This window comes from Salmo trutta, chromosome 5, assembly GCF_901001165.1.
Source record: "Salmo trutta chromosome 5, fSalTru1.1, whole genome shotgun sequence".
Classification (NCBI taxonomy): domain Eukaryota; kingdom Metazoa; phylum Chordata; class Actinopteri; order Salmoniformes; family Salmonidae; genus Salmo; species Salmo trutta.
Genome location: NC_042961.1, coordinates 41,535,810 through 41,547,135, shown reverse-complemented (window position 1 = coordinate 41,547,135; position 11,326 = coordinate 41,535,810). Strand labels below are relative to the sequence as shown.

General features: G+C 40.8%; 1 protein-coding gene across 1 annotated transcript; it reads left to right on the top strand.

The window, feature by feature from the left end:
* The first annotated feature begins 341 nt into the window (after positions 1 to 341).
* shbg (sex hormone-binding globulin) lies at positions 342 to 5,824 on the top strand. The gene is made up of 8 exons (XM_029753619.1): positions 342 to 770; positions 1,662 to 1,762; positions 2,184 to 2,373; positions 2,694 to 2,855; positions 3,073 to 3,232; positions 3,845 to 3,990; positions 4,146 to 4,338; positions 4,709 to 5,824. The coding sequence occupies exons 1-8, from the start codon at positions 672 to 674 to the stop codon at positions 4,849 to 4,851; spliced, it is 1,194 nt and encodes a 397-aa protein (XP_029609479.1). The 5' UTR covers positions 342 to 671; the 3' UTR covers positions 4,852 to 5,824.
* Positions 5,825 to 11,326: the final 5,502 nt, after the last annotated feature.

Below are 11,326 nucleotides of genomic sequence, written 5' to 3'. Positions count from 1 at the left end.
CGCAAAATGTTAATCAGAGCATTTGATTTGCACTGCAGGAGTAGAACAGTGCTGATCTGGAAGTGGTCTCAACTGCTAATCACTAAAGAAACTTCAATCAATCAAATGTATTTTATAAAGCCCTTTTTACATCAGCAGTTGTCATAAAGTGCTATACAGAGAGAGAGTTAAAACAGCAGGTCTGGGACAGAGAGAGTTAAAACAACAGGTCTGGGAGAGAGAGAGTTGAAACAGCAGGTCCAGGACAGAGAGTTAAAACAGCAGGTCAGGGACAGAGAGAGTTGAAACAGCAGGTCCAGGACAGAGAGTTAAAACAGCAGGTCAGGGACAGAGAGAGTTGAAACAGCAGGTCTCTCGCTTTCTTTTGCCTCTGCACCTCTATTTCTCCTTTTCTGCATTGCACTTTCCTCCCTCTCTTTCTCCCAAACACCCAAACAGTTTGACAAAAACAAGCAACAACTTTCCAGGAAATCAATCACCGCTGACGATGTCGACATGTTTGCTCTCTGGCGGGCTCACGTAGCTCTGGCTCACTCCAAAACAGGCGTCAGAGTGTCAAAGTAGACCATTAGCCCCACCACTAGTACCTCAGGGCTAGTTCAGAGTGAGTGGACCAACCGCTGTGAGGTTCTGGACACTGGTAAGCCTACTGAGGGTCAGGGGTCTGAAGAATGGGCTCGTTAAAGACCATGTCAGGTGGACTGCTGCTGGGTTTTTGTCTCACCTTGCTGGGATGGGGAGCTGAGGGACAATGGAACGGACGCCCCAAGGTACGTCAAAATTCTCTCACTCTGAAAATGTACAGGTTTAATATGTAACCAAGGTGTTTTTCTCATGAAATTGATTTTCGTGGTTCATTTAGGGGCGGCAGGTAGCCTAGTGGTTATAGCGTTGGGCCAGTAACCGAAAGGTTGCTAGATCAAATCCCCGAGCTGACAAGGTAAAGATCTGTCGTTCCGCTCCTGAACAAGGCAGTTGTTCCCCGGTAGGCCGTCATTGTAAATAAGGATTTGTTCTTAACTGACTTTCCTAGTTAAATAAAGGTTAAATAAAACATAAAAATGATAATTAGATTGGCCCAAGGGAAAATATACAATATTGGTCGTAGTATTGCCTTAGTCTGTCCTTGAGAGATTATGTAAACATCTGACCTAGATTACCTTGACAGTAACACAGAGAACTTGAATTGCGCAGTGAAAGAGAGGGGACTTTGCTCAGTAGTCTGTGGGCGGAAAACAGTGTGCCAGGTCACCCTAAGTCTACTCCACTGATTTGAGCTCACCCACATTTTGCTGTATCACTTTACTAACATATTTATGACTCATTGTACAAAGGAAAATACCATATGTTCAAATTTCTATTTTTTCCATACATCTGGCATCATGTTCAATAGATGCACAAGCATAAGAGTGTCGGTGTGCTGTGCGTATTCCCTGCCTATAAGAAGACAACATTGAAACTTAGGGGTGTGTATGTGAATGAATGAGCAGTATATTGAGCATACTGTAACATGTGTTGTACTGTACATACTGTAACATGTGTTGTACTGTACATACTGTAACATGTGTTGTACTGTTCATACTGTAACGTGTTGTACTGTTCATACTGTAACATGTGTTGCACTGTACATACTGTAACATGTGTCATGTTTTGACACACAGAAGGAGATATCAGGCAGTAGCCCTATCAACCTTGGCCAACAACAACGAGGCACCTGGTGGCCCCTGATGCAGACCAGAGAAAACCTGACAGAGGTCAAAAGGTCAGTCTGCTTTACATGACCATGATAGGGGAAAAAACAGCACTAGGCCCCATTCCAATACTTTTAACATGCACCCTTCCTTCCTTTATTAAAGTTGAAAGACGATTGGATAGGTGTAAGCATGGGTTACATGCATACATAACATCTGAATGTTATACTTACTCAAAGAGAGCCCAACTTTCCTTTCCTTAAATTATACTTCCTACATCTCTGTGCTCTATCATACAAACCATCCATTTTACTAACCATCCATTTTGCTAACCATCCATTTTTACTAACCATCTATTTTGCTAATCATCCATTTTGACAAGGAGAAACAACCAAAACATTCACTCTAAGCAACAATCAGTCAAAGTAGCAATTAGGAAGACACATGAATGACTAGTGATACAGAGTTTTTTCCAATGTCTTTGGTCTACAGCATCAAGTCCATGTTCCAGTTCCGGACGTTTGACCCCGAGGGGGTGGTGTTCTATGGGGACACCAAGGAGGGAGAGGACTGGTTTGTCCTGATCCTCAGGAACGGCATCCCTGAGATGCAGATCGGGAAAGCAGACATCCTCGTCAGTGTTCAAGGGGGACCCAAACTCAACGACGGCAAGTGGCATCTGGTAAGCCAGGTGACATTCCCTCTGCATTATGGGTAACCTATAGAAGCCTGGCACGCAAGTCTAGGCGTCAAATCAGGTGTGTACCAGTCACTTCTAATAGACCTGTGTGTAATGCATTATGAATTCATTTATAGAGGCTGTTATGAGGAGCAATGAGCTGTTATAAAGGCCTATAGCAATGTGAAGGAAATCACTTTCAATTCGTTATACACAAGTGTATCAAATGTATTTGAGGCTTATTCACAGCTGACATGATACATTTCTATTCTGTGGTATACATGCTATAATGTACTGTTTCTGGTTCTTCATGCATACTATAGGTGGAGATCAGTAGCCAGGGGGATTTTGTGGTGCTGGAGGTGGACGGCCAGAAGGGGTTGGTGGTGGGACTGAGGTCCAAAGAGACCATGGAGGTTCTGACAGGCCAGATCCGCCTCGCCCTCGGGGGAATCCTGGTCAGCCTGGACAAGCTGCTCCTCCCGGTATGCTGGAGCTATCTGTCTGTCGTTTGGTGTAGATGGGATTGATTAACTGAACTTGGAAATGGACTGGTCTCGTTTAAAAATGGGTGTGTGTGAGAGCATGCGTGCTTGTGAATGAGTCTAATTGCTAGCTTTAATGTTTGTGTGTGCTAAGTGTGCTAAGTGTGTGCGTATAAACGGTCCTAATACTGTACTTGTGTGTCTGGGTGGTCTCCAGTTCCAGCCAGAGATGGATGGATGTATCCAGAAGGGGAACTGGCTAAACCTGAGCACCCCCTGGGAGACAGAGTTGATTGGGGAGCCCTGGCCCTGCTACCAGAACATCCAGCCAGGGAGCTATTTCCCCGGAGCTGGGCTGGCTGCATTCAACACCACAGGTACATATATATTGAAACTAATGTGGGGCACACACAATAAAGACTGGTGACTGTCTAAGAACAAATTAGCAAACAAAATCAGTAGCCAACAACAAAACGCTACTCACCTTGGATCCAATCAGCATCCTTTTGTAATTTTAACTGAAGCGAAAGAGCTGATCCCTATTCTATCTTCTGTAAAGACAGGCACTATATACCAAAGGAGATCTGATAGTGTAGTGAACAGGTTGTGAAGCCACACATAGCCTGAACAGTACTGGGTCTACCCAATTTACCTGTATATGTCCATATACAGATGCAGGATCTTAATTGGATCACCCTGTTGCAGGGGAACTTTCCCGCAATGCAGGAAATGTTACACTTGTAGTGTATTTGAGGTTTAAAAAGGCTTCTGAAGTTTGTCATTTTCGCTTTGAAATTTCACTTGATTTTCCCTTGCAAAAAAATATATTAACCCCTACAAAATGCCTATTAATTATAATCCACATAATAATTAATATTTCCTGTTGCTGCAGGATTATTTTCCTGCTGTAGCAAACTGGCTCAAATTAAGATCCTACATCTGTATATTCAAATATTGGGATTGATTTATTCATATCTATCCCCCTGTAGACCTCCCTGGCCACCAGACAGAGGAGGGTGGGATTACTATTGACATCCATGGAGACTCCACTAAGATGGAAGGAACAGTTCTGAGCTTGAAGACCCCTGGGCAGGAATTGCCCACAGTAACAGTGAAAATCAACAATAGCCCAAAGGTACCAATCCCACCATTCTAATTTCAGGACAATATGAATGTTGGATTTCAGCATGTAAACAGTCACAATCATAGTTCGTAATCATGGTTCTTTGACCAGTGCAATACAAATTTGATACAAATGTACAACCATGCTTTCCAACTTTTGTGTGGCAGAAAGTCATACTGACCATCCTCAAGCGTGACACCATCACCGAACAGAGTTTCAGCAAACTGTCCCTTACCCTGTTGAAGAATCAAGTGAACATGGACATCGATGACACGCACCTAACATTTGAGATCGACAGTATACCTGACTTTCCTAGACGCTGGAAAGAGGGGATGATCCTTGCATTTGGGGGGCTTCCAGGTGAATTTGTGAGGAGATACTTGAAGTGTTTTGAGGATACACCTGTACCAGAGGAGGCTGGTGGGAGGATCTATAGGAGGACAGGTTCATTGTAATGGCTGGAATGGAATAAATGGAATGGTATCAAACACATGGAAACCACATGCTTGACTCCGTCCAATTGATTCCATTCCAGCCATTACAATGAGCCCATCCTCCTATCGCTCCTCCCACCAGCCTCCTCTGACAGGTGCCAGATTTATCCTAAGTTACAGCTAACAGCTACCAGGCGTCTACACTCTTATTGATGCTGTAGAATCTTGAAATGTTGTTTATTTTTCCCCTCTCTCCATCCCCCCGTCCCCCTTTCTGTGGTTCCTCCCGCTCTCAGGTGATGGAGTGTCCTACAGTAGCATCCAGTACCTGAAGGGCTGTCTGGAGAAGATCCAGGTCCAGGGACAGGATGTGGATCTGGACCGGGCTCTGTACAAGGACCTCTCCGTTTCCTCCCATAGTTGCCCCTCAGAAGTCTGAACCAAGGCTATCCTGACAGATCAGATCTGTGATGACTGTATAGATAATGTCATTTATCTCCATCAATCGCCCTTCCCTGGTCGCATAAGCCTAATTACAAATCCCCCCTCCCCCATCTGCATTTTAACTGGCTCAGTCAGTATTCCTTTACACACAGTCCTAATTTTAACAATGGCTAAGAGAGATTTGACCATAGAATTAGGAATTAGAATACTAGAATGGAAAATAACCTTCTTATGATGGTCCAAAGGTCAGCCATGTTGGTGAGGGAGTTGGTTAACCATGGTTTACCAGTGCTGTGATAAAATATTGTGTATAATAATGAATGTGATGAATTTATCTGCACAGTATGTGTGTTAGCTAGCTAGCCAGCCAGTTTTAGAGGAATGATTCCATGAAGTGTTCTAATTAACTGCCAGTATGGCAACATTCCATTCAAACACTACAGTCAATCCACAGTCATACACTGGCTTAAATCAGTTGATGATAGGACTTAGACAAGTTGTAAATGCAACAAGTACTGTTATTGCATCATATAACGGCACTCACAGCTTTCTGTTTACATATATTTTAGAGGCTATTTATGCAGAAAATTGGTATAAATCCATATAATCTTTATTTATAATTATATGACAATATTGTAGGTTGACTATAATTTAATTTCACAATTTATGACATCACATGCCTTACTTTTATTTTCCTACATATGTAAAAGCAGGAAATGCATCAGCATTCATTCCAATTAGACTGGTTTTGGATTTATTCCTGACCAAGATAGCTGCCATTTTGCCCCATTATGGAACTTTGAGGGTTTATGACATAGTCCCTCTAGTAATTGAATAGGATCTCTATGGGTTTGACAGTCATTGTTTGCCTTTGACCAGGTTATGGGGTGTAAAATGAGCAGATGAGATGGGCCATTGCTTTCTGAATTTTCTGTCAATAAAGATACATTGAGCTTGTAGTAGATGATCCTGTTGGCGCATCAGTCTCATTATTGTGCAATATTGAATAGGACTAAATCTAAAACTTTATTTAAAGTGTAGTTTGATTTTATTGTATTTAGTTCTATTCTTTAACTTAGATTTTTGGTTGAGATGGAGATGTGAATCCAACATATCAATGATTCATTTGTGGACAAACTGGATATTGAATTGTTTGCTTGTCAACTCAACCAAATAAACATTTAAAGGATGTATCTTCTGCTTGGATAGTTCCATCTGTGCCACTGACTTAGTCTGGCTTTAATTCCAGTTTGTCTACAAATTAATAATTGATATGTTGGATTCATACCTCCGTCTCAACCAAACATCTAAGTTAAAGAATAGATCTAAGTCAAATAAACTTTAATTGTACTTTAAATAAAGTCTGATTTTATTTAGTTCTATTCTTTAAATGTTGATATCTGGTTGAGTTGTCAACCAAACACAATTCATTACTTTTCTAATACAGTAAATAGCCTAAAGGTATGGCTGTATTGCAAACTAGTCTGACAGTATTTATTAAACCTCAAAATTATTAACACATCCATGGTCACTTTGAGGTTACTATAATTTACGGATAGCCAGAGGCACAGTTCAACACTCAGACACAATTTACAAACTAAGCATTTGTGTTTAGTGAATCTGCCAGATCAAAGGCAGTAGGGATGACCAGGGATGTTCTCTTGATAAGTGCGTGAATTAGACCATTTTCCTGCCCTGCTAAGCCTTCTAAATGTAAGGAGTACTTTTGGGTGTCGGTTAAATGTATGGAGTAAAAAGTACATTATTTTCTTTAGGAACGTAGTAGAGTAAAAGTAAATGCTGTCAAAAATATAAATATTAAAGTAAAGTACAGATACCCCAAAAAACTTAATTAGTATTTAAAAGTATTTTTACTTAAGTACTTTTACACCAGTGGTTACTATAACTATAAATGTCTTCTTATGTAATCATAGAAAGTGTGCATGTTCAAAGATACAATTGTAACGCCCTGGCCGTAGAGGGGTTTTTGTTCTTTATTTTGGTTAGGCCAGGGTGTTACATTGAGTGGGCGTTCTATGTGCATTTTTCTGTTGGTTTGTTTCATTGATTTTGGCCGTGTGGCTTCCAATCAGGCACAGCTGTAGAGTGTTGTTACTGATTGGGAGTCACACAAGTGCCTATTTTTCGTTGGGGTTTTGTGGGTAATTGTTTCTGTTTAGTGTTTGCACCTGACAGGACTGATTGGCTGTCGGTTCTCTTGTGTAGTGTTCTTTAGTAAATTAAACTTCTATGAACACTAACTCCGCTGCGCCTTGGTCTACTCTCTCTCCCGACAGCCATTACAATGGAAAGGTCACAATAATCTGCAAAATCATAAACAGCATTGATCACTTGCACCATGTACTTTTAATGAAATCTCAGGTAATTTAGTTGTGCTATTAGACGAAGCACAGTGATAACACATTACAGGGGTACAACGTTTTAGAAGTGGGGGGGGGGGGCATCAATTAAAAAAATGTAAATAAAACAAGATCAGCTTTAATATTGCAGAGATTGTGGCTTCCATCAATGTAATTGTCTGCATTATTTCCAATCCCCCATATATACACTATTGTTCAAAAGTTTGGGGTCACTTAGAAATGTCCTTGTTTTTGAAAGAAAAAATAATTGTCCATTAAAATAACATCAAAATGATCAGAAATACACCATAGACATTGTTAATGTTGTAAATGACTATTGTAGCTGGAAACTGCAGCATTTTATGGAATATCTACATTGGCGTACTGTAACGTTGTCGTCGGGAATGGAGGACCAAAACGCAGCAGGAATGTGGATGCTCATCTTGATATTTATTTTTAATAAAAGAGAACGCCAAAATAACAAAAACGAAGAACTCAAAACAACAAAAGTCGTCAGGCACACTCAGCAAAACAACAATCTCCCACAAACAATTAACCAAACACATATAGGACTCTCAATCAGAGGTAACTAGAAAACACCTGCCTCCAATTGAGAGTCCAACCCCAATAAACTAGACAAATAAATACAAAAGACTAGAGACCACAGAAATACAAACCTAGAACATAACCCCAAAAACCTGGAAATAATAAATCAAACACCTTACTACATAAAACACCACCCCGAACCACATAAATATAATACCCTCTGCCACGTCCTGACCAAACTACAATAACCCTTATACTGGTCAGGACGTGACACTTACAGAGGCCCATTATCAGGAACCTACACTTCTGTGTTCCAATGGCACGTTGTGTTAGTTAATCCAAGTTGATTATTTTAAAGGCTAATTGATCATTAGAAAACCCTTTTGCAATTAGGTTAGCACAGCTGAAAACTGTTGTCTGATTAAAGAATCAATAAAACTGGCCTTTTTTTAGACAAGTTGAGTATCTGGAGCATCAGCAATTGTGGATTCGATTACAGGCTCAAAATGGCCAGAAACAAAGAACTTTCTTCTGAAACTCGTCAGTCTATTCTTGTTCTGAGAAATTAAGGCTATTCCATGTGATAAATTGACAAGAAACTGAAGATCTCATACAACGCTGTGTACTACTCCCTTTCACAGAACAGCGCAAATTGGCTCGAACCAGAATAGAAAGAGTGGGAGGCCCCGGTGCACAACTGAGCAAGAGGACAAGTACATTAGTGTCTAGTTTAAGAAACAGACACCTCACAAGTCCTCAACGGGCAGCTTCATTAAATAGTACCCGCAAAACACCAGTCTCAACGTCAATAGTGAAGAGGCAACTCCGGGATGCTGGCCTTCTAGGCAGAGTTTCAAAGAAAAAGCCATATCTAAGATTTGCCCATCTTAATCTATTTTTATTGGCCAAAGAACAGACAGCCTACCCGACCGCTCAAAGGCGTTCACATGGTCCTAAATGTTACGCACGCCTCTAGAAAGAGGGAACGCAACACCCTGCTACAACTTAACTCTCCGTGTTGTGAAAAAGGTAGGGAAGTGTAGGTGTGAGCAAGGATGACAAATAGGCAGAGAATACCGTTAACAGGGAATTTATTCCTTCACGTGGTAAGGTTGGGGAAAAGGGGCTGGACGGAACCAAAGCAAAGAAACTAAATATCAAAGCCCCCTCTCCTACCTTACCTGCCTACCCACTACTTACCTAACTAGCACCACCTGGTGCACTAACCAAAATACAGGGGATGGTCCACCCAGGTCTTTCCTAGTGTGTATAGACAATAAATTACTACGGGTATATGTATGCCCGCAGGCCTCTTGCCTAAGCACTCCCTAGGTGCCTTCCCCTTCCCCCCTGGGAACAAATGAAACAGAATATGCCAAATGTCTTCACAACAAACTGAGAAAAAAACTTAACTCAGGACATTAAAGAAGCTCTCGCTGAGCAACAAACTAACACAGAAAATGTACAACCAGCTCTCACAGCAACAACTTCACAGTACATACCAAATGTCTTAGCAACAACCAACATGCTATAACTCTTAGCCATTAGCTCTGTGTCTCCCAGCAAATATCTCTCTGCAATCATCTCTGTTTCTCCTCTGAGCAACAGCACACTGGCTTATATAGCTTTAGGTGGGGTTGTTAATTGGAGACAGCTGCGTCCTGACGAGGGGGCGGGGTCAGCTCTCCAATCAGCAATGGGGCCGACCAATCAGCTGCTTGGAGAATTTCAAACACACTCACAAATATACAAACTATAACACAGAAACTGGGGAACGTAACACTAAAGCACAACGTTGCCTCGTTTTGTAACACATTACAATGATAAAACTGGGAGGGACAAAAATTCAATTTCAGACATGTCCCCCCTGTCCCCATTGAAAGTTGCGCCCTTGACACATTAAGTTGTTGTATATGTACAAAATATTTGAAGTTTTAACTGTCCTTTTAGATGGTTGAAAGGATAGTGATAACACATTGGAAATTAAACAAACTTCTGGCTGTCTTTTTAAGTGGGTGAATAAAGGTTGAATTTTCAATGATCAACATCTCAACCAAATATTACCCACATTTCCACGTTGAAATGATATGGTGTACCCAGTGGGTAGTTACTTTGTGTTGTGACATACAGATCACATTTTTCACTTTTACAGTGTTTTTTTTGTGTGCAAAAATGACATAAAACTCAAAATCAGAATGTTGACTGCACTGGGCTTTTAAGCAGTCATGAAGTAGTGAGAATACGCAGTTGGAATTGAGAAAGAGTAAGTGCTGTACTGAAAATCTGCAAGAACGATGCTCTGAAACCATAGCAACCCACAAGGCTGAAGTGTCAAACTGCAGTAAACTGCAATTGAGCACCAGTGGGAGTGACCATGCTGAACCCATTTGTTTCAAACAGACACATTACCAGACAGTTTCACAATGTGCCTACTGAAAAAAAAAAGCCCAACTGCCTTCCCCATGGTCTCGCATAAAGTCGTAGGTTTGCCTGACCAATATAGAGATGGATTATGAATGAGACACCGTATTGCTGAATAAGTAGCTATAGAATTAGACCGCTTGAAATGACGTGCAGCTTATAAAGGCCTCAATAAGCCTTCATAAAGTCTTCATAACACGACATAAATGTGTCAGAAATCATCTATAACCCTATGTCATGCTCTACAAAGGGTTAATAAATGTGGCATAACTGTGTGACATAACCACCAATGTCAAATGTGACATAACCCACTATATCAAAAATGACATAAACCTGTGTTTTACAAAGGGTGACATAAGCACTGCTTAATAAAGGTTTTATAAATCATATTAAATTGAGGCGTCACAAAGTATTTATAACCTTGTCATGCATCTTGGTAGAGCATTGCAACATCAGGATAGAGGGTTCTATTCCCAGGACCACCCATACATACAAATGTTTGCACACATGACTGGAAGTTGCTTTGGATAAAAGTGTCTGTTAAATTGTATATATGATATTATATTCCTCTAAAACATTTCAAGGATGGCCCAACCTATTTCCCTCTTAGGTGCATAGCAAATAATGGACCGGACCTCAACTTCCCCCAAAATGCTGTGCTGCAGTATGAAAACAATCACAGGAAGGTACTTCATTGTTACCTAGAAATAATTTGATATTGACCTTTAAGTTTACATCCTTTTTTGTACTTAATCAATTTAAGGGATTCTGTATACATGTAACGCCCTGGCCATAGAGAGGGGTTTTTGTTCTTTATTTTGGTTAGGCCAGGGTGTTACATTGGGTGGGCGTTCTATGTTCTTTTTTCTAGGTTGATTTGTTTCGTTGATTTTGGCCGTCTGTGGCTCCCAATCAGGCACAGCTGTAGTTCGTTGTTGCTGATTGGGAGTCACACATAAGTAGCCTGTTTTTCCTTTTGGGTTGGTGGGTGATTGTTTTCTGTTTTGTTCATGTAGGACCAGACAGGACTGTTTGCTGTCGTTTCTGTCGAGTATTTTGTTTATAGTGGTTCATTTGATTAAATCTTTAAAATGAATACACATCCTCCGCTGCATCTTGGTTTTCTTACGACTACAGCCCTTA

Excerpts from the sequence above, each read along its gene's own strand:
- shbg (XM_029753619.1), top strand. The coding sequence starts at position 672 with ATGGGCTCGTTAAAGACCATGTCAGGTGGACTGCTGCTGGGTTTTTGT. Across the intron at positions 2,856-3,072 it reads TGGACAAGCTGCTCCTCCCG|TTCCAGCCAGAGATGGATGG; the intron begins GTATGCTGGAGC and ends GGTGGTCTCCAG. Across the intron at positions 4,339-4,708 it reads TGCATTTGGGGGGCTTCCAG|GTGATGGAGTGTCCTACAGT; the intron begins GTGAATTTGTGA and ends TCCCGCTCTCAG.